The following is a 24,563-nucleotide window of genomic DNA, read 5'->3' on the forward strand; positions in this document are numbered from 1 at the left end:
GTTCAAAGTGGGGACATTACAGTCCGCCCCACCCAAGATTGCTTGTCCTCAAGCAATGATCATGGAATGTTCAAAATGACTCTCAATATGAAATGGCTTTGGAAACACTCATGGAATAAACATGCTGCTAATTCTTCGTAAAAACCCTAGTTCTTGCCCTAAATCACAATTTTATGTAAAAACTACAAATGGAACAAGATGTTTACCTAATTGAGATCCTCCAATAGGTTAGGAAACCATTGGAACTAATAATATAAATCTCTAAAGAAAGATAATTAAGCATAAATTAACTTAACAAGGGTCTGGTCCAACTATCTATAGGAGCTCAATCATAAGAAAGTGGAAGTAAGAGGAATGATGAGGTGTCCAAGAGACCCTCTACCCTAGGCCCAAGAGCGGAGTGAAAGCCAGAGCCCTCTTGGTCTCATGGCACTTGTTGGTGTACGTTTTATCATATACCAAACACTTAGAATAAAGTACCACAAGGATACTCTATCCTCTCCTAAACAAAATCACTACTTAAGCCAAGATTGCAAGAAAGACCGCAAGGCAACTCCAAGGTCTATATGTGCGAACGAGTGACTTTAGTGGGATAGCTGCTTGGGCAGTGTGTGCTGTAAATCTCAAGGGGGACTCACGCTTGTTAACTAGTATCACTCACAGTTTGAACTTGGGCAGTGTGTGCTGTAAATCTCAAGGGGGACTTACGTTTGCTCCATGTTTTTAGATTTTCGATTTAAGACTTAAAAAAAAATTAGAAAGGATGAAGGTTAAGGGATTCTATACTACTTCTAAGCTTTTCCTATGAACTCAAGAGACGGTATAGATTAGGTGAAACCTAGTAACGACACTCTGTTTTGCCACGCTTGGACAATTACACTGAGCAGGTGCAATCTTTTAAGGTTTTGCTTATAATTTTCACACTTTCAAATAATACCAACAATTGAACAATATTATTCTAAGTAGAAGTTAAACATCCACATAAAAGCTCAGACTAACTTTGCACGTTAAATGAAAATCATTCATTCAACAAAAGTAGGAGCGAGATTTCACCTATCCAAACTATCAAATCTATCATTCATCTAACAACTTGAAACAAATTACTTAAGCAAATCTAATCTATTTGTTGAAGAGAGTATGTAACCATGCAACCATTTAGCAATAAAAAGATTTCAAAACAATACTGATAATGAATATTTTATTACTCAAATAGCTTTGTGCAACAATCTCACAAAACTCTCCACAACAATGAACTGAGAGAATGAGAGGGGTTTATATAGAGTTTTGAAAGAGAAATAAATGGCCGAGATCAATTTAAGATCAACGGTCAAGATCTAAGCAACACAACCCTAATTAGGGTTTCCCAAAATAATATCAAAGATCAATTACAAAGGAGACAAGTGACATGAGATGCTATTTTTTAGGATTGCACCCCTTTCTTCTGATATTCGATGTACCTGGACACAATCTGGTCAATCTCATCTATGGAGACACGTGGCAATAGGTTGACTTTGAATTCTAATCCTTCCAAGTCATCAACGCACAAAGCAAAGGTGATTTTCCAGTCTACTTGTTGCTTTTGAAAGGCATCCTTGATGGAAAGAAGATTTGATATTTTAGCCAGGCAGTTTTTCAAGACCGGTCCTGAGATGGCAAAGTAGATGTCTTGTATTTTGATCTTTAGATTCTCTAACTGCATATCCCTCTCTTGGATTGTTTCTTTCTCAAGTACTTTTGCAACTATAAGACAGGTTTTATCTCGAATGGCTCTTATTTGCTTCTCTATTTTATCAACATCAATTTTCACTTTCTCCAAGACCTCATTCTGTGCAATCAGTGTCCAAAGCCAACTGTGGAAATCATAAGCAGCCCTTGCTTCAATTATCTCTTGATTGACCAACTCTTGAGATGAGATTTCTCTTAGCTCTCTAAGGGATGGAATGATTCTATCTTGGACATCTTGGAAATCAGCCCATATTTCTACCAAAGTCTCAATCCTGGAAAGCAAAGAAGAAGTTTGATCATATGCTGATGTGATCCCTTCTATGAACTTGGCTTCTTCTTCTTTTATACTCTCTATCCAATCTCTAGTTTCTCTGGCTGTTACTGCATCTTCCTCAGAACGTTTGACCACCTGTTGTGAATCCAAAAGTAGGAGTCTCTGGATTTTCTTGATTGAGTGGCTTGGTGGTCAAGTGTTGAATATAATCTCTTAGACGTTCTACTTCTTTCTTGTATTGTTGCTTCTTTTCCGTTTCTTCATCCAGTTGCGCCTTTATGGATGCGATTGAATTGTCCAGATCTTCCTTTGCTTGGGCCTTTGTAGTTGGTCTCAAGTCAAAAGTGGTGATTTCAAATTCATGCGGACCAAAGTCCCCCTTTGCCTTATCTACTTTAGGCACTGCTATTTGCACTGTGCGATTGCCTGTTTCATCTCTTTGGATGGTAGAATATCTCTGAGCCGGCTTCTTCATAGTAGTTTGCTCTAAACTAGCTAAGAAATCAGCCATGTCATCCTCTTCTGACTCTTCCACTGCTTCTGTGTTCATTTTTAATCTTTCCCTCAACCATGCAGGAACAGTAGATTGTTCAACGCGTTCCACTTCTTGGTCCTCTTTTGTTTCTTCGTCATGTGCAATTCCCCATAGAGCGGAAATCATTCCTTCTTGAAACTCTCTTTTTGCTTCAATATTTGTATCATGCTCTGATTCTAGGATTTCTGTTCTAGTAGGTGATAGTGGTTGTTCATCTTCTTGATGGACTAGTTCTGCATTTTATCTAAGGATCAGAGAAGAAATTTCTATTTCAACCAATGATTCATCAATATTTAATATGTATTTCTCATTCCTTGATGTGGCGGAATGAGATGGTTCTATTCTCTGCCTTTTTTGAACAGGTTTTTCAATTTCAATTGCCTTCCCTTTCCTTTTAGCATTCTTGCTTGGCCTGACACTCTGTTTTGCTTCTTCATTCAAAGAATATCCTTCCATTGCTCCCACCAAGTTATAGGTCACATTTTTCTTATTCAACCTTTGACATTGTTGACCAACCCACCACCTGGTATATGTCATGGCTGGTCTCATTAGGATGGTCAAGTCTGCATTATTTGGCTCTGACCACTTGATATGAGGAAGGGGTGCATGCTCATCAAAGCCGGGTTGAGTATGTTCTCCGTCATGTTCCAGCTGATTTGGCACAAGGAAAGGTTTGATCACCCTGATGAAATTGACTGACAACCTAGAACATATTCTTTTTCTGATATCAAATTCATCTTCCGCATTTGCCCAATAGTCTTCTATATCCACTACATGTCTAAATTTTTCTTCCTTCGTTGATCTGATGTTATATGGTGAGGGTCAAAATTAGTTTTGGATCGGTAGAAGTTAAAAGGGTACCACTGCATCTCTAGCCTGGCACTTTCAACTGCCCGTGTCGAACGAGATTCTTCCATATTTCCAATAAAGAATGGAAATGATACAACTGTCTTCTGCCTTGTTTTCCTGAAGCTCTGATATGTCTCCAATTGTCTGAGAACTTCTAATAGGACCATCCTGTTGGTTGGGTAGATTGACAATCGGTAAGGACGGCCAGTGAATCCTTGTATTTTGATATAGGTGAACTTCGGAAACTAGATAAACCAGGATTTGCATTTGCTTATTAAAGTTTTTGATTCATGAGAAAGTCTGTTGTGAGTACCTCTTTACAACGTTCTGGTGATATACATCAGGAATGCGTCATGGGCTCGGAAACTTTTATCCTTAAGCTGCAGCTGAGGATAACAATCATATGACTTGAACTCATTCTCCCCACTCCCTACTTTGCCCTTACAAATCAGTCCTGAATATCTGTAGGTGGCTGCCAACAAATAAATTATGTAGGAATTCATGTGGAATGTCTTTGTCCTTTCCAAGCTGATCAACTGCTCATGAAGATTGTCATTGATTATACGTGACCAGTTGAACAACTTGGTTCCTGCAGTGATCTCGTCCATGAAATAATACATCCATGTTTGGAACAATTGACCTTTAGAGCTGCCCATTATTCGATTCAACAGTAGGATGAGATCTCCATATTCTTCCTTGAAGAATGGACACAACAAATACTTAGGTACTTTTCCTTGAGGTCTTCTCTTCTCCAGCCAAAACTTATTCACATTCGCAGCACAGAGTTTGGATTGACTATCATAGACCTTCTGGGCTTGCTCCTTGGTCTTATAGGTGGTTTTATTGTGCTTTGGTATGCCAAAGGTCTCTTGGATGGACAATTCTAAGAGATTAGCCAGGACACTTCCATCTGGTGCAATAATTTCTCTCGACTGTGCTTTATAGTGCAAAGCACATTCGACTATCAATTTAGGACATTCCTTGGTTTGTGGAAATCCTGCTGCCTGGACAATTCCATTCTGCGTCATCTTGTGAGCAATCGGTGTAGGAATGTGTCCATCATATCCGTACATCCTTTTCTTGAACTCTTCGATATCAACATGCCCAAGATTCGTGTCCGTGATATTCTTCCATTTTGACTTGATTTTAGATTTCTGCCGCACTCCCTTGCTGGCGAACTTCATTGCTATCTGCAAAACACATGAAACTTAATATTATTTCCAGAACTTAATTCTGATTTTAAATTCTCTTTCCTAAAATTTTCACTTTCAGCTTGAAAAAGGGTTAAAATTTTGAAAAAACTGATTGAAAGTGAAGTCTTTGGCCAAGAAATTGATAAAATTAATACAAAAGGGTGTGGAAATTCAGTCAAATTGAGGTTTTGAATCCTCTTTATGACTGAAATTTATCTCTGATTTTGAAAATCTGTTCTAAAATCAGAGAAAGTTCTTGATTTCTTGACCACTAACACTTAGAATTTTTTTTACTTCTGGGTAATTTTTCAAAACTTTAAGAGAAAACTTATCTTCAGAGCTCTCCAAAATTTTCAACCAGAATAATGAATTGTGAAAGTGAAGTAGTTGAATATATATAGAGTTTAGGGTTCATAAATTTAGAAGTTTTTAATTTGTTTTATTGTTTTTTTTTTGTATTAATCTTTCCAAAATGGAAAGTTTTATATCCTCTCTCAAAAATTTGATTTTATCCAGGAATCTTCTAGAACTTTCTAGAAATTTTGAATTTTGAAATAGTGTTGAAAATAATAATTTCGCAAATTTTGGAAAATAAAATTATCTTTCAACTTGCTGGTCTGATTTCATGTGAATTGCGATCAGAATCTTATCCTCTTGGCATGGCAAATTTGTCCTCAAATTTCATGTCTTTGGCTAGGTATCTTCACATATTCCATTTATGCCTGGATAATTGGAATAAACTTGCAAAGGTTTGGACAATTTCTTCATGTCTTAGGGTCTGAAAAGTTCAGACAATTTTGTCTCAGTCTTGACTTCTTGGATCTGATTTTGGAAGAACTTTTGGTCAATCATCTTTAGGTGAATCTTCATGTCTTGGTGAACTTGGATAATCATGCATGTCTTTTGTCTTGGACTATTTTTCTTATACTTAGTGAATTTTGGGAGTTGTTGTGTTTGCTGTCCATGGTAAATTTCAGGATGAATCAGATAGTTTGTCTTTCTGTCACATCTTTTTGGCAAAGTTTATTCCATCTTTATGTGATGCTTTATTTGTCCAATCCTTGGCAGACTTGCTTGGTGTCACATTTTTATGGAAAAGTTTTCATGCTTGTATGTCTTCCTCTTGACAAGGCGAAGTTCTCAATTTATTGTACAAATTTTGTGCTTAATTTATTTGGACAAAAATCTTTAGACATGTCTTATTCCTTCGCGAATTTCTTTTGAAGGCTTTCTTCCTTAGACAGATTTCAATTAATGCTGTATATCAAATTCGAACAATCTTTTTCTTCCAAGGAAGGTTTGGAGATGATTAAAAAATTCCTTGCTGATCATGATTGCAGCAGTTGGACAATGTGAATTTAGATTACTTTCTTTTTGACAGGGTAGAATTTAATCTTCCTTAGGCAAGTCCACTTGCAATTTGCTGTCTTGGACGATCTTGGATGAATTTGTTTTTGGCAGATTTGAAAGATTTCTGAGAAATCTATGTGCAGATTTGAATTCTTTTCCCAAGGTAGATTCAAGGATGATCAATGGTGAACTCATAATTTTATCATAAAACCTTGGTGATGGCGAACTTGAATCTTTTGAATGTCTTTTCAAACCCTTGAATTTATTTTACTTCTGCAAAAGTAATTTGATAATATGATCAGATTTTGGCATGAATCTAATAATCTTTATGCCTGAGAGCTGTTCACTTTGATCTCCAAATTTGTAGACATGGCAGATTTTGAAGTTGGATAATCTGATAATGCATTGAAGTTACTAGCTTCTCTCAACTTTGGCGAATTTTGATAGAGTTTTGATGCTTCCTTCTTTTGCTATACAAACTTCTTGGCAAACAAAGTATTAATGAATGGGCATCATATCTTTATAGCTTCTTAGCAATTTCTAGAAGCTTTGTGTTTTGTTCTATCTTTAGAAAATTGAAACCCTTTGCCTTCTTCTAGAAGGAAGCTTGGAAGATTCTCAAAAATTAGAAAGTTTTATTGTTTTATCCTCCCTCTAAGAAGTTGGAATTTTATCCTTAGAAGCTTCCATCATGTTTTAGAAATTTTTATTTGTTTTAAATCTCCTTCTAGAAATTCAAATTTGAGGAAGGCATGCGACAATTTTTTTTTTTGCGACTTCAATTGTTTAAATGCCAAGTCATCATACTTGCCTTCTTTAATTCTCTTGGAATGCCATGTCATTTTTTACTGCCAAGTCATCTTTTATTGCCAACTAGGAAATTTATATCATTTTTATTCTGTTCCATCTTCAATTTCGCCTAAGTGGGCCCTACATTCTTTCTGAAGCTTTGGCGAATTTAGCACATCTTCCTTATGCCATGTTTTTAAAGTGGACTTGGAAAGAATTTCTTGCTTGTGCTATGTTTTTAAAGTGCACTTGGAAAGAATTTCTTGCTTGTATATGAGGTGCAATTTGAAATTGTCAGACATTTTTGGTGCATGAATAAGCTTAACCTTAGGCAAGGGTTAAGTAACCCTTGCCATGAGTTAGTTAACCCTTGTTAGGAGTTTAACACTTGTTGGACAATTTTTCTTGGACAATTTTTTAATTGATCTTGCTCAAACTTCTTCTACATTTTAATTGATCGTTTGCCATTCTTCCTTTGAACCTTGTTGAACTTGTCTGCCATTTTTATTTCTTCAACCTGGACGAAATTTTCAATGTGCCATATTTGAACCCTTCAACAGTGTTCATGCCATGCTGATACCTTGCTGGTGTATATGAATATTAGGGTTTCTACCCTGCTTTTTGCACTTAGAAACCTCATTTTTGAAATCTAAGAACATGGGTACTGATTTTATACTTGGAAGTAAAATTTTTCGAATTTGAAGACATGGGCAGGATCATAATGACCTAAAGAACAAAACCCTAATTTCAGAAAAAGCAAAATTTTCGAAGCACTGCTTTTGATATCTAGAGGCGAGATTTTCAAATTCCTACAAAATGGGTAGTAATAAAATAGTTCAAGGAATAAAACCCAAATGCCAGTTTCAAAGAAGTAAAAGTAGAAAATTTCTAAAAATAGCAGGTTGTCAAAAAATGACTCAAAGCAATTGCGATTTTCGTCCTTCAAACCTTCTGAACACTTTGGCAACGTTCAAATTCAATTCTGAGCATAAATTCTTAATCTGGCTCGGATGACCTCAAAACTCTAACTCTAAACTCTCTCAAAATGAAGATTTATGAAAATGCAGAGCTATGACAAAACCTAAAAAAAAGCGAAAACAGGAGGTCCCCATCTGTGATGGGGTGATGTGTGAATTAGGTCACAACAGGACCATCGGTCAAACTTCCATGAGGTGGGCTACCTAGTGAGGTATCCTATCACCGTTCCCCTTCATCACTTCCATCTTTATCCCCTTGTTAATAATCAATTATGATAGAGTTAAGAAAGATACAACAGGGTGCCCTTGTAATGTCCCCTTCTCAGTAAGGAGTGATCAGTGGTCGAGGGGCAGTGCCCTGCGAGGCCAAAATACTTTTATTATTTTATAAAGGCATCCAGTGTTATTTTTTTATTTTTTCTCCTCACAACTCACCTTTCTCCTCCTATTTTGCCAAATGAATGAAATGAAGTTCACTTTTAGGCTCCAAGCATAATATAAACCAAAAAAAAATCAATTTGAAACTATTAGAAGTGTTTTTTTTAACTTTAAGTTACGTGTCGCCCGTCGAGCTTGGGGGTCGGGACTCGCCAAACTCGGCGATTTTTTGAGCCAAACTCTACCGAGTTCGAGTTCAAGCCCTCTGGACTCGGCGAGCATGACTCGACTCGGAAATCGCCCAAACTCGGCGATTTTGGGCGATTCTTGTTTCTCTGAGTAGATGGATTCAAAGTCATGGTAGCTGATGGCTCCACCATATTATGCAATCGGATGATTTCCAACATGTCTTTGAAGTTGGGAAATCATGAGATTCGAGATGACTTCTTTGTAGTGAGTATAGGAGGGACTAATGATGCAATCCTTGGAATCCAGTGGCTGAGATCTCTTGGTGAGATCACATTAAATCTGCAAACCATGGAGCTGAAGTTCATGTCTGATGGGAAGAAGGTAGTATTGAGAGGGATGTCCAATGGTGGTTTTAGAATTGCATCATTGAAGAGGATGGAGAGGTTGATCCACCATGACCAAGTGGAGTGGGCAACAAAATGTATGATAATGCCATCAAGTCCACTTGAAGAAAAAGAGGAGCTACCTTGCAGATATCCAAGCTTTAATCACAAAAAGGAGCAAGGTTTTTGAGAATCCACCTCCTGGTAGGCCTTCTGAGCAAGGTATTGAACACATTATTGAGTTAGAAGAAGGAGCTAAGCCTGTCATGACTACTCCTTATCGATACCCCAAGAAGTAGAAGGATGAAATTGAGAAAGCCATTAAGGAGCTTCTTGACATGAGCTACATTCGGCCGAGCAAGAGCCCTTTTGCTTCGGCTGTAGTTTTGGTGAAGAAGAAGGATGGGACCATGCGTATGTGCGTGGATTACCGAGCACTCAATCAGAAAACTATCAAAAATCGGTACCTTATTCCCAAGATTGATGTGTTCATTGATGAGTTACATAGGGCCATGTTCTTCTCAAAGATACATCTCAGATCGGGCTACCATCAAATCAGAATGAGGGCATCAAATGTAGAAAAGATTGCATTCAGGTGCCACTTTGGGCATTTTGAATTCCTAGTCATGCCCTTTGGTTTGATTAATGCTCTTGCCACATTCTAGTCTTGCATGAATAAGATCTTCCAAAAGCAGTTAAGGAAGTTTATGCTCATATTTTTTGATGACATCCTCATCTTTAGCAAGTCTTGGAAGGAGCACTTGCAACACTTGGATGAAGTGCTCAGTATACTAGAGTCCGAATCCCTGTTTGCCAAGAAGTCCAAATGTGAATTTGGAATGAAAGAGCTGCTCTATCTTGGTCACATCATCAATGCAGAGGGTGTGAAGGTGGATCCTGAAAAGATCAGGGCTATTATTGATTGGCTTCCACCTGAGAACATAACACATTTGAAGGGATTTTTGGGTTTATGTGGTTTCTACAGAAGGTTTGTGAAGGGATACTCTCAGTTGGCTGCCCCCCTTATAGATCTCACTAGGAAAGGAGCTTTTGAATGGTCGGAAAAGGCACAAGCAATGTTTGATCGATGTAAGGAAATTATGAGCTCATGTCCTGTTTTGGCTTTACCAAATTTCACCAAGCCTTTCGAGTTATAGTGTGATGCATCAGGAGAAGGTATTGGTGTAGTTCTCATGCAAGACAACCATCCTATTGTCTTTGAAAGTAGCAAATTGAGAGGAGCGGAAAGGTTATATTCCATATATGACAAAGAAATGCTTGCCATAATGCATGCTCTTGCAAAGTTTAGGCAGTATCTTGTGGCGAGTAAGTTTGTTGTTAAGACTGATCATAACAGTCTTAAGCATTTCATGCACCAGAAGGACTTGAATGAGAGACAACAGAAATGGGTGAGTAAGCTACAGGCTTACGACTTTGACATTGAGTATGTCAAAGGGAAAAATAACATTGTGGCTGATGCTTTGTCTAGAAGACCCCACCTGAGCTCATTATGTGAGCTTACTGCAAATTGGAGGGACTTGTTGCTTGCTGATTATGCTAAAAATCAGTTTGCAACCAGCATCATTGAAGGTACTTTTCATGATGCATAGTACAAATTGGTTGGTGAGTTGATTTTATATAAGGGAACGATCTTCATTGTACCTGAATCTAAGCTCAAGGAGAAGATTTTGCAGACGTTCCATGACATTCCTCTTGCTGTTCACCAAGGTTACTTCAAGACACAGGTAGATCCGAGAAAGATTTTCTTGGAAAGGATTTAAAAATGATGTCTTGAGCTACATCAAGGAGTGTCATACATGCCAAATGAACAAGGATGAGAATACTTTACAGGCTGGTTTGTTACAACCTTTGCCCATTCCCAGTCAAAAATGGGAAAGTGTATCCATGGATTTTATCACAGGGTTGCCACGGGTCATGGGGAAGGATTGTATATATGTTGTGGTGGATAGATTGATCGGGTTTGCTTAATTTTTTGCCATCACCAGCTCATTTACAGCAGCTCAAGTTGCTGATGTGTTCTTTCAAGAGGTGTTCAGGTTGCATGGATTACCGAAGAACATTGTAAATGATAGGGACAACAAGTTCTTAAGTACCTTTTGGTAGGAGATTTTCCGATTATGTGGTACTGTGCTCACTCCAAGAACAAGTTATCATCCACAAACTGATGGGCAAACCAAGATTGTAAATAAGTGGTTGGAAGGCTATCTTAGAAACTATGTCTCAGAGCAGCAAAACGCATGGGTGAGATGGCTGCACCTAAGGGAGTATTGTTACAACTCCTATCACATGTCCATCAGAATGTCACCATTCATGGCATTATATGATTATGAAGCTCCAAGCTTCGCTGATTTGATATTTGGTGATAGCAGAACCCCTTAGGCGAAGGATATGATGCAACAAAGTCAGGATATTTTGAAGTCTTTGAGGGACAATCTCCAACATGCATAGAATCGACAGAAGTTGTATGCTGATCAGCAGCGGATTGAGCGCACCTTTGCGACATGGTTTATTTGAGGCATCAACCTTACAGACAATCTACTCTCAAGAAGAGTGGAGTTGAGAAATTGAAGCCATGTTTCTACGGGCCCTTCAGAGTTTGCAGTAGAATTGGGGAAGTGGCGTATGAGTTGGAACTTCTGGTGAGCAACATAATTCACAATGTATTTCATGTGTCTCGCCTTAAGAAGGCTCTTGGACATAATGTAGTAGCTTCAACAGAGTTGCCTCCACTAGATGAGGAGGGAGAGTTGGTTTTGATTCTTGAAGCTATCATTGATTTCAGGGAGCGTCTTGGAGAAAAAGGGTGATCAAGGAGTACTTGATCAAATGGAAGAACTTACTAGTTGAGGATGCCACTTGGGAGAATGAGGAGATTCTGCAACATCTAGGCTTGCGATTGCTTTAGGGCAAGCAATCTTGGGGAGGGCAGACTGTAATGTCCCCTTCTCAGTAAGGAGTAATCGTTGGTCCATTGGCCTATTTCGGAGACCCGTAGGCTGATTGGAATGAGGAATTAGGGTTTTCTATTTTTTAGGAGGATTTTTTGCTGTTTTTAGGCATGGTCTGGTTGGATTCTGGCAGAAAGAGTTGAGGATTCCTTCTGGGTTTTTCGAGAGCTTCACAGTGGTCTAACATGCATTATGTTCTAGAGTGATTTCTGGATTTACTATTTTTAGTAAGTTGGTGGCCGCTGATGATTGGATCTCTAGGTTTTTCTGGGTTTTTCGAGCTCTCACAGGGTGCGACGAGTATGTCTTTCGGAGATGTTTTTATGACTTACTATTTTTAGTAAGTATCAGTTTAGGCAGAGTTATTTGTGGCAGTCTTGAGCAGAGTTCCAATTCTGTCCAAAACTATTATCTTCTGCACTCCGGTTCATATGGTTGATTTGGTAGCAATCAGTGGGCGATGTATAATTGTTTAATTAAATATTATCACTTTATTCTAAAGTTTAATATTTATTTTTTACCGATTATTTTGGAGGAATGACTTGGGAAGGAAAATATTATTTATCCTAAGTCACATTTTTATTTCCCAAGTTGATATATTATAACATGGCTTTTTCTTTTAGAAAAAGTACGCCTAGGGAGGTTGGAAGTGGACGCCATACTTGGAGGGGAATGTGAAATGAAATGAAAATGAATGAAAGGAAATTTGGGTGCCATTTCATGTGAATTTGAGATTCAAAAATCTATATATACAAGGGATGGGCTCCACATTTGGGCATCTTGAAGAAATCATATCGTTATGTTGTCGGAATGGTGAGTGAACTTGCGCTTCGGAGTTGTGGCTCCCTAGTTTTGCTAGTTTTGTACTTGAAATACAGTACCTTGTTGATTTTAGTGTGTTGTTGGAGTTATTGTGAGTGTGCTTCCAATTTTCAGTGTGTTTTTCAGTATTCTTTCAGAGTGGAGTGTTTTTCAGTGTTGCTGGTTTGGTGTGGCTGAAGCAAACATTTGATCATATCTCCATGCCTGTGCAATCGATCACTCTGGGTATTAGCTTGTTGGAAGCGTATTTGGAGTAGAAGATCATTCTTCTACTTTGGCGTTTTTGTTGGTGTGCTCTCTGATTCTTGGCAGCAAATTGTACTTCCCACCTGGGCCGTACCATTTCTTGGCTGCCTTGGGTTACGTGCTGGCTGTTGGTGGTGCTCGCGGTGGAGGTTTGAGGTTCTGGTTGCATTACCTTTGTCTTAGCTTTCATTTGCTTCAGTTTTTGTGTCATTCCAAGTTGTTTTGGGTGAGTTACGAGCATAATAGTGAATTTGGTAGTAGCTGTTTTCTGCGTGTTATGCGGACAACAGATTGTATTTTTAGTTTAGTGATCAGTGGCGTGTTATTTCTTTATGGGTGGGTATGAGTTTGCTAATTGTATTAAGCTTGGAGGTATTCATTAGTATTCGACAGTATAATCTCTCTTTTCTATGCATTGCATCTCTTTATTGTAAGGCTGGATAGTAGTACTAACAGCCATTCCTGGATTGTAAAGCAAATCCCTGTTGAAAAGTTGAAGAGGCTGGCTTGCCGCCTACATTTGATCTTTGTAATTCTGTCCTCCCGCTAAATAAGCGGTCGAGTGATATTTTGTTTGTAATGGTTCTCCCGCTGCATAAGTGGTTGAGTTGAGCTTTGTTGTAATGTGTTCATCCTCCTGCTAAGATATGCGGTAGAGTGATTCGTGCTTGGTTATGTTCTGGTTTCTCCTTGGTTGGTTTACTGCCAAGCTTTCTAGTTTTCTATTCTCACTAGAAAGTGGAAGGGGCTAGCTTGCTGCCCATTATTGTAATCAGTACTTTCAACAGTTTACATCTAATGATCCCCTGCTACCGTATGCTCTCACCCTCCCAGCTTGGGATCTCGGTGATCAAAAGGTGTAGGGTTCCTTTCAGCTGGTTTAGTTTTCTTATTCTAACCCTAACGGGTGTTGGTGTGATTGTAATCTTGTTAAAAACAATAAAAAAAATTGTCGGGGATATTACAATCCTGAACGTCCTTCCCCTCTAAGTCCAAGAGTGGCGGACTCCGTCTTACACTCCGTTGATGTGTATTTTGTACACGACCAAACACAGAATAAAATACCTAAAGGTACCTTATCCTCTCTTGAATAAAGCTCCCGAATGCTGAAGATATCGCAGAAGGATCAATCGGAGAAGCTTCAAGGTTCCTGTTATGTAGGATCTCTACTCGTGGATAAGCTCTTTGTGGTATGATGTGATTTTGCTGGAATCACAAGGAGACTTACACTCGATGACCTGAATGTTTGATTTGCTGGAATCACAAGATTTCACTGGCCTAGATTTTGGAAAAAAAAGGAAAAAGGATGAGGGCGAGGGAAGGATCTAATTCTGATACTAAGAATGTAGGAGCAATGAATAACCTTTGATGAAATTCTAACTAAGTCTTGTTTTGACATCCTAGGACCATCTCCACAAGGTTAGTGCGATCTTCGGAGGAAAGCTTTATAATGTTCAGATCATCGCTACAGGCATAGACACCATCAGGCTGATGCAATCAGTGAAGAAGCGACAATTGAAGTTAAGCTTAAGCTGAATGATTCCAGTTGACTACACAAGGCAAGTCTGCAATCAACAAACTGCTAGTAGTATGGATATACAAATTTCACCATCAGTCAAACACATTTCTTCCACTCATCTAATAACATGAAATTAAATTTGAGAAGTATAGAGACCATGCAAATTGTTGAATCGACCCATAGATTTCACCATTTCTTCAATGAAGTTTTACAAGTCTTTTACAACAACATCTTGGCAACAATCTTTGCCCTCTCTTTCTATTCTACTCTAACTATTTCTTATTCTCTGACTATTCACTACTAGCTATTCTAACCTCTATGAACTAACTATTAACCTTCTAGTTATTAATGACTAACTATTATTAGCCTTTACAAAATGAGGAGCTAGGGCTTATATAGCGCCCTTAATACAATTCGATGGCTCAGATCAACTTGAGATCAATGGCCGAGATTTTACAATGAAAACCCTAATTAGGGTTTGTTACAACAACCTCAATTCTGGCCAATGAAATAATTGCATTATTTGGACACATATCTTCTCTGGAATATTCGACCAATGGAGAACCAGGGTAGGTACATCGAAGTTTGTGCCATCTCCCATGAGTCAGGTACATTGAACTTGGACATGCTGAGGTGGACCAATCCGACTGGAGGAGTGATGATTGGGATGCCACCTTGTTTGACACTTGTAACTTGGTAGATGCTCAATTTGATGATGCTGAGAAGCTAGCTTTAATTAACTCTTCTGAAACTATCTGCTTCTTCAACAAACCCTTGCTTAATTTGATGATGCTGAGAAGCTAGCTTTAATTAACTCTTCTGAAACTATCTGCTTCTTCAACAAACCCTTGCTTTAACCTCCTTTGTCTTTGATGTGCAGGATGGATGGTGTACCTTTCCTTCAAATGCTGAACTGGAAGAGGTCGTCCCTGATGATGCTAGACCAGAGAAGGTCGTCCTTGTTCTGGCCTGGTCTTCTTTCATCTGCCAAAACAAACCAAAAGATGATTAAGGACACATGATAAATTCATTTCAACATAGTATTTTCAACTTAAATCATCAACGAAAAGATATTAACATGAAACTTGACCAAGATTTTCTCCAGGAACAGACCTTATAAGAATTTCGCCCTAGACCCTTTGGAAGGGTCATGAACGAAATTCCAACTTTAGCTCAAAATTCACATTTTGAAGGTCAAACATCTTTTCAAGGTATTCCAAATAGTTTTTCTCACCCTAGTCCAGGCTTGACTTAGCACAAAATTGGGAGAAAAGGATGGTTTTAGTGTTTTTTGCTCTGGACCCTTTGGAAGGGTCAGGAGCGAATTTCTTGTTTGTAGCTCATTTTTTCATCATTTCAACTTCAATCCACCTCACAAGGCAAGGAAACACTTTTCTTCTCTCATCCAACCCAAGTTTATCTTGATTTTGCAAGGCAAAATAGGTGATTGAAGTATTTTCGCCCTGGACTCTTTGGAAGGGTCAGGAGCGAATTTCCTCCTCTGGCCTAAAATCATCACTTCTGGAGACAACCATCAACTCAGGGGCAATCGCAAGGGCATCTTTTACCTTGGTTTAGGCTTGGCTTGGCACAAATTTTGGAGAAAATGATGGGTTTTAGGATTTTCGCTTTGGACCCTTTGGAAGGGTCAGGAGCGAAAATCTTGTTTTAGGCTCATTCCTCCATCATTTCAACTTGAACTCACCTCCAAGACTAAGGACACGTTGCCTCACTCCTATCTAGGCCATAAAAATCAAAATGTTAACTTGTCTTGCAAAGAAAGTAGGTGATCCTAGGATTTTCGCTCTGGACCCTTTGGAAGGGTTAGGAGTGAAATTTGACATTTTGAACTCTCCGTCAGGATCATTTTATGGAATATAACATTTAAGTATAAGAAAGAAGAAAGAAGTTATATTCCATATATACTTTCAGGATGTTTGAGAGTGGTTTCGGACCTCCAGGAGTTATATTGCAAAATCTAGTTTTTGGAGGATTCTTCAGTTTTCCAGACTTAGTCAAATTTCAGGATCAGGGTATTCCAGACTTGCCAAATTTCAGGATTAGGGCATTCCAGATAGCCAAATTTCAGGGCATTTGAAGATCAGGATGACATTCTAGACTTCATCACTCACCAACTCGACCTAACTCAGACCTTCAAGGATGATACTCACTCACAAAGCAAGACACAATTAGCAACAAGAGCAAAACCAGGCCCTAAGGAAGACTCTCAAAGAAACCCTAACCTGGAGCACTTGCTGACTCCCCTAGCTCAAGCAAAGCCTACCATCCTATTGATCCCTTGGTGACACTCAAAATGCAAAGGCTAACAGACAAACCCTAAACACCTAGAAAGCAAACCCTAGAAAGCAAAAAAAGTAGGGGTCCCCATTTGCAATGGGGCAATGTGTGAATACGTCACAACACACTCCCTTGGCCTCATGGGACCACCGGTCAACTACCATGAGGTGGGCTACTTAGAGGAGGACCTCATCACCGTTCTCCCTCCTTGTACTTATATTATTATCATAGTAGTTTGCTCAATATATTCGTCATGGATTACTTATACATTTCATAGCTATGTAATTTTAAGACATGGACTCATTAATTCGTTGTTACCCTGCAGGATGGCAGGATCAAAGCTCTAATACCACTGTAATGTTTCTGACTAGGAGGCTGCCAATTCCTGTAACTTAATAATAGTTTTGATCTGATCTGATCATCGTCACTGGATGCTTTTGACTCCTTTCCTTTATATCTCTCAATGTGAGGGAGAGGTCACACCTCTTCATCATGCATACCCTTCGGCAAGAGACACACCCTTTCACCATTAGCACCTTTTGAAAGAGTTTAACTCTTCATTATTTCTGCCCTTTGAAAGGGACATAACCTTTCATAATCAGATCTGCACTTCTTATTTAAATCAGATGTGCCGTTCTGATTTCCAAATTATCCTCTCTCAAATGAGGTTCTCTTCTCCTTTTTATATCTCATGTTTGAGGGAGTCACACCCTTTCATTTTCTCTCTTTTGACCATTCATTAACTTAATTAAATTTTAATTATATTCTTTTATATTTTTAAATCTAATTTTTAATATTTTAATTTTATTATTATTAGTTATTATTAAATTCTATTTCAAAGTGGGGACATCAGATTGCAAAAATAGCTACTCCCACAGTGGAGAAGGATGACAAAGAGCCAACTCTTGGAGACTTCAAATGTATGCCAAGGATCAATTCAGGTAAACTGACCAGAGTAGAAGAAACAACTTCTTTAGGTTTTGCAATGCAAACAATAGTAACATGGGTGGACAAAGATACGCAGACTCAGGAGGAGCTGAATGTGTAACTGGAACAAATGAAAGTATTCATTAAACTGAAATGAATGTAACTAGAAACTGAAATCTGAAAGAAATACACCACGCAATAAAGCCAATGCACAAAAAGATACGTGGAACACCTGAAGTGGGATAAACCATGGTGAGAAGAGCTGCTAGGATCAACTGTTCTAATCCAGCCTCACGAAATATTATCATGTACAAGGGGCACCAACCCACACTGTTTTGTTTGAGAGCACTGACTCTTACAAATCCACTTTTCTCAATCTGAGCACCAACTCAGTGTCTTTGTGGCACCAACCATAAATAAATTACAAGAAATTAACTTTTTTCTTACTTCAAAACTAAAGTATTACAAGTCACAACATTAGATGTCTATAAACAAGTTATTCTTTGGATTTTGATATATGATTTCCAACTTGTCAATACTGATAACCTGCAAACATGCTGTTAAAACTGACTTTCAATACCATCAAATTGAAACCCTGGTCACACCTTGAAACAACTTAGTAACCTGAAAACAAACTGTTAAAAATCTGAATGCTGTTATCCTGAAACTCCGTTCACAACTTAGAGAAATTCATTACAGATAATATGTCATACTGTTACAACTGAAATTCATTATACTTGAAACATAATAACAATAACCTGATTCACCACAGTCTGATAATGTATTCTCACGGGTAGAAGTCTGCCATTCAAAATTCACCTTGATCAACTCTGTAATACTCACACCACAGGGCTTATCTCTTCCACACAAAGTGTTTACAGAGCTTTCTTCTATTTGAATTCTCATTGATATCAATTGAAAACGTGATGTATCTGTTTTAACATTCTTCACATAAGAAACAAGAAATCTCACATTCCATTCTCTTCTTACTATTGAATTCTAGACTTCTGTAAATAAGTGTCCCCATCAAATGAACAGTTAATAAATAGTTGAAAAACTACCCAAATCAGTTGCACTAATAACCGAATCATAAACTGTCTTAATTCCCTCATGTATGAAGAAATATGTGCTTTCATTGTATTCATGATAATAATAGAGGAGTTTGTATTTGGAAGATACTTGCAGTTGTTTACGGATGACAAGAGTCAGTTGTAACTAAATTACAACTAATCATTCGGTTATACTTAGCTAAAACTAAATTCCAAATATATAATCATCGAATGCAAAGTGCTTATCATTCAAAACTTGTGACTCAAAACAACATTAATCCTCTAATTGATACATCATTACTGCTGTGATATAGCCCTGGTTTATGATTGAATGCTCCAAATATAATGCTGATTGTGACAAGTTTATACTCAACATGCACAGGTTCAGGTAAAACTATAAGTGTTTGTTTGTTCTGTAAGCCAACAAAAGTTGATCTGATTGTTTTATACTGACATCAATGACAAATTATCTAACAGAACTTAACTAAAAGAATAGAAGAATATTCTAAAGTCTATCCTAAAGGTTTAATTGACCATTATAAAGTAAATATTACAATATTACAATTTTACTTTAGAGTATAAAATAGCCATATTCGGCTGTATCCATATTTGGGGTCTTGAAAAGCAGACGTATCTGTGTTACCTTGGTCTTATGTAAACATGAGGTCCTCAGCTAACACAATCCAGTCACTATATGGATCAATGCTGTCCAAGTCAACTGGCCAATGACTAGCTATTCTCCACCTTTTTCTCATGAAGGAGAAGGTTGTATTGTATGGAGACCAAGTTATTGAAGCTCTTTTGTGTCAACTTGTTTGTGCTTTTTCATGTAAATAGCTTCAAACAAGCTTCGTGAGTTTTGCAAGTTCTTGTGAGTTTTGGAGCTATGATTGTGACCATAAAACTTAAATTCTCTAGAATGAGAAGGAACAAAGAAACTTGGGCATCAAACAAGCTTCGTGAGTTTTGCAAGTTCTTGTGAGTTTTGGAGCTATGATTGTGACTATAAAACTTAAATTCTCTAGAATGAAAAGGAACAAAGAAACTTGGGCATCAATACTATTTGGGACAACTTACAAGATATTGTTACGAGTGGGAAAAAAGTACATACACTCTTGAGCTTCCATTTGGAACTCTGTTGTACACCACCCTCCATGACACATTTAAAGAGGTATACTAAATTTATTTTGAGCAATATACCGCTAAAGCATGCTTACAATCTGAATAGTCTGGTCCATGTAGGTTTGCTACATTAGTAATTAGCCAGTCTGTATAGATGTTCTGATGAGGATAGTTGATTGAAACAAAACTTTTGTAATAAGTTAATTGATTTGATATTAATAGCTCGTGTATCTAAAGATAATAACTGATATTACAATTTTGAACAGTGAAAAAAATATATTGTTACTTGAAAATTTGTGGAATCTTTTGCTGTTCAAATTACTTGAACCATCAAAGCAGCAAAGGTTTTAGATTATGTGTGGTAAGTTGGTGACGCACTTGTGTGGGTTTATGCGTCCATAAGTGCCTGTGTGGTTTTGGGATCCAACAAAAGGATTCAAGAGAAAATTATCCACTAGAAAGTGATGTCAAGTGCTAAGATCCTGGGTGACAGTGGCTAGAGGTTGGGATTCAAAAGTTGAAGATCTCTCACTAGAGATGGAGGCTATGGCTGTAACTTTTCCCAAATTTGTTAATATTAGTTGAGCTGGTTGTATGGTTGAACTGATACTTTTTTCTTTTTCCGATTATTAGTGGCAGTTTGGGGACATAAAGGGTTCAGCATGCTACAGTAAATCACAGAATTCTTGAAGGTGACATGAAAATAGTTATAGCTGTTTCTTGGAGCTCCTAGGAGGCTGCTGTCTGTTTTTATAAAATGGTCTTTTAATACATTTAAATGAGAAATCTATTTTAATTATTAATGCATATAATTTTTTGGAAAATATGCTTTAACGATAGTGAATTTGCATCATCTTCATCTCTTTCCGATCTTAACTTTTTTAGATTATATGGCTAGGATTTGGTATGAGGCCCCACACCCTGTACAATATTTTGTGCAATAAAGATAAAAATGGCCTGCACAAGGCTTACAATGACATACATTTCTCACACGTTTACTAAGGGCTAACTATGGGCCTACCACTTGTACCACGCTCTCCAGCACTTAGATGTCAATTGGATCTCCATTGTGAGAACACCATAGCCTTGCCATATGAGCACTTCTTTGACATCACTTTCTTATTATTTGGCAAAAGTTTTTAAGAATATATGTGAAATTTGTATATTCACCTATTTGCCTTCTGATTGATTTTTCCAAATTTTATTTGGTAACTCCAGTGGTGATAATGATTAATGTGTTTCCTTTGGCATCCTATTCTTCACATTTCATACCATTATTTTCTCCCTAATTGAGGCTTTTTTAGCTATTTTGAATTTATAATGTGAACTGTTATTGTGGGAATCAGTTGCTGCAACTGGACTGCATAGGACTGATTAGACTGGAATCAGACATTTTTTAAACTTGAGTGAATTTTATTATAAGATGTTTTAGGTTTATGAATTCTGATTATTGTGTTCATTATGCTCAATGGCTTGCTATAGATATTTGTGTTGGAACTATTCTTTTTGGGCCTAGTTTGATAAATTTATCCTGTTCATGTTTTTGATATGTTTTCATTCAGGCGGACGCCAACTATGATAAGAGTTCGTGAATCACATGTTGAGAAAATAGGCAAAGTTCAAGATGTTGGTTATGAGATTCTGAATGTTCTGGAATTCAATAGGCAGGCCTCTGGAACCATTTGATCTCTTTTTCAGCTGTCAAATCATTATTTAATTTTCTACGTTTCCTTGTGTCAAATTATCAATTATCAGGCTTTAGTTATTGATGAGTATTTTGGTTTTTTGCTTACAGTACAAGGAGATGCCAATCTGTCATTTGTCGTTACTCTACTGGAAGACTAGTCTTATATTGCAAGGTATACATTATTGAAGTTTTCTGCAGAAACATGGGAAAATCCTCCTGCATTTTTTATAATAATTTTGATTGACAGGGTGCTGATAGTGTTATCTATGAGAAGATAGCTCGGGGAAATGATGCCATTAAAAAAACAACCCGAGAACATTTGGAACATTTTGGAGCTGCTGGCTTACGCACCTTATGCTTAGCTTACAGAGATCTAAGTAATCAACTATATGAAGAGTGGAATGAGAAGTTTATAGAAGCAAAATCTGCTTTAAGTGATCGGGAAAAGAAACTTGGCGAGGTTTGAACTTTGACCTGTCATATAGTTTTAATAAAAACTGTTTAATGAGAATTATTCTCTTTTACTTAGCTAGAATGTCATGTGAATGTAAGTTATGCATATTGCATCACCTAAAATTATGCCTTTATGACTTATTGAATCAATCTATTCTTTTCTCTCTTTTGTACTTATATTTTAGTTAATGATGCAGATGTTTAGTGCAATTCTTCTGCTTAAGCTGTGAACTCTATAAATAACAGTGACATAACATGTAGTCCAAAATTGCGCTGCTACTGACTAGCCATTGATTTTGTTTGTCAGTAGTTTTAAAGGGAAATACTTGTGGATGAATCAATATGTTATAAACAGTACTTCCCCTCCACTGCTCATATATGCATATCCACGTATTGGATATTGGATACAAATATTTGGGCTGTGTTCAATATGTTTGGATACTGTAGCACACCATTTGGTGTAGCATTGGGTTTAAGGCTATGAAAAAATGTTCAAAAATTGTGGAAAAAACCTTTACATAAATAATAGAGTGGTCATATATATACATTTAATCATTAAAGGAACAATTATTAGTTATGAACCAAATATGGGCTCATATGTGGTATCTTGTTAAAGGTTATGAAAAAGCATTTACAAGATTTACATAATTGATTTGCATATATATACAATTCATCCAACAGGACATAGACACCCCAATAAACTTTATTTTGTTATATATATAACAAAATAAAGTTTGTTGAGGTATCTATGTCCTGTTGGATGAAAATGCTTTTGTTTGGAAAAATAAATTCGACTGTTTATTTGGTTGTCTGGTAGTATGACAGTAACAGGATTGATAGTGTCTTCTAACTTATAATTAATTTTTGGTTACTGATTTTTTTTTGTTGTTTGTTGGATCTGCTGTTAATTGTTTGGAAAAATGAACATCAGATTTTTCAATCAATTCCTCAAGGCATGAAGCATTTTGTCAAAATGGCAGACAATTCTTGTAATGCCCCGCCAGGAACCCCGAAGGGAAATCCACAAACAAGGGTGAAACTTTTTTTTTTTTTAAAGTATAAACATAATAAGTGCATTTACACAACATGCACGATAACACAAGCGGAAGACTTACATCAGAATTCCTTAAGGGTTACGAATGAAGAATTAACTTCATAAGATAAATTCCACAATAACCATTAATCCAAATATTCATCATTAACTCAATGATCACAAGAAGCCATAAGCAATAATAGATTACACCATTGAAAGATTGAAAGTATACAATATAATTCCACTTCTATAAGCATGTACACATATCATAAAGGAAACTGATAAAAACATCTCAATATAGGATTACATTGCTCTTCCAATACATAGCTTCTCAATATACATATAAAGATACATCTCAACCAAATACAAGGTTACATAAGATCAATATTACAATGACCACATAGGTCTCCAAATAACAATAATCTCCAAACATGAGATGAAGCATGAGCCACGAACCATAGGAACCCCTGCGAAGCCAATCCTCGCATGAAGGTACAAATCCGAACATCCGATGGGAAGTGGCACTACCACCCGACCATGTAATTCCCAAAATGGAATCACCCCACCGTGCTAGGAGATAGCTGAGGACCCTCAAGCAAGCAAAAGCATGACATGGTCGACAGAACAATACGTCACCATGACATCACAAAGAGACTCCACAATAATCCAGGTGACTGAACATCACAAATACACAATGACTCGATATCACAAAACACAAGTGAACCGACATCACACACACAAGTGAACCTAAAGAGAGTGTCGTCGCATAGCTTGATGGTTACCTCGGTAGGCTCGCATAGGTCCCAACTCTCTGTCTTGGTAACCTCTACCGAACCTCCGGCTCCATTAAGACTCATGCGGACCCTTCCAGCCTTTCGTGAAGACAAGGTGGTCGGTTTGCCATTCCAGGCCTTCTCACAACATTATGAGCCCTGTACGAGCACTCACCTATGCGCGAGGTACAATTATCTTCATTAATGTTTGAGTACTACCCACCTAATCAATTAATTAGATTATCACTTATTATCTGACTTCAAAGGACACTAAACATACAAGGTCACTCCTCAAGGACCTTATGGCGAAGCATACAGCCATTACCCCACTTTCAGAAACAAGTGGTCAAACAAGGACATATTGACTCCTGGCTAACCATAAGGCAAAGACACTACATGGTTACGACAACGAAGCCAACATATATCACTTGGTCAAAGGTACCAAATACGCCACTACAGGACGACTGAACCACATACCAGAAATAACCTACGTTACCCCAAGTTTTCGGGACAGCAAATTTTTTTGCAAATTTGGGGACGGGAGGGGATGGCAAAGGGGATGGCTATATAAAATATAGGGAAAATTTAAAATATATAGGAAAATTCTAAATGTTCATATGAAAACATGGATAAAGCATGCATCTATACATTATATTCATATGAAAACATGGATATAGCATGTGTATGATACTATGAAAACATTTTAGAATGCAAACATCGAACATACAACATTATCAATAGACTCAATACTCAATATGCACTCATAATTCAGAATTTCAATTCATTCACATTGTCAATATGCATATCATAATAGATATTAAAGAAATAACATACATAATGGAGCCTAATTAGACTCGGAGGTTAAATTTTCACTATTTCCATCAGTGCAGTTTCCCCCAATATTTTTCGACGGGGGTTTGGGGGCAGCGCCCCCAAGTTGGGGTCAAGGGATGTACAGACGTCTCCAATCCGTCCCCAGCCGTCCTCGGTACGTACGGACGTCCCCCATAGCTAGGGAAGCCG

At 37.6% G+C, this 24,563-nt stretch overlaps 1 protein-coding gene across 1 annotated transcript in view; it reads left to right on the forward strand.

The window, feature by feature from the left end:
• LOC131027390 (phospholipid-transporting ATPase 3) overlaps positions 1 to 24,563 on the forward strand; it is a 100,233-nt gene that overhangs the window by 65,301 nt on the left and 10,369 nt on the right. The window contains exons 17-19 of the mRNA XM_057957429.2: positions 21,157 to 21,258; positions 21,390 to 21,453; positions 21,529 to 21,741. Of these exons, the coding sequence (XP_057813412.2) occupies positions 21,157 to 21,258; positions 21,390 to 21,453; positions 21,529 to 21,741 (379 nt within the window). The remainder of the gene's footprint in view (positions 1 to 21,156; positions 21,259 to 21,389; positions 21,454 to 21,528; positions 21,742 to 24,563) is intronic.

This window comes from Cryptomeria japonica, chromosome 1 (assembly GCF_030272615.1).
Source record: "Cryptomeria japonica chromosome 1, Sugi_1.0, whole genome shotgun sequence".
Classification (NCBI taxonomy): domain Eukaryota; kingdom Viridiplantae; phylum Streptophyta; class Pinopsida; order Cupressales; family Cupressaceae; genus Cryptomeria; species Cryptomeria japonica.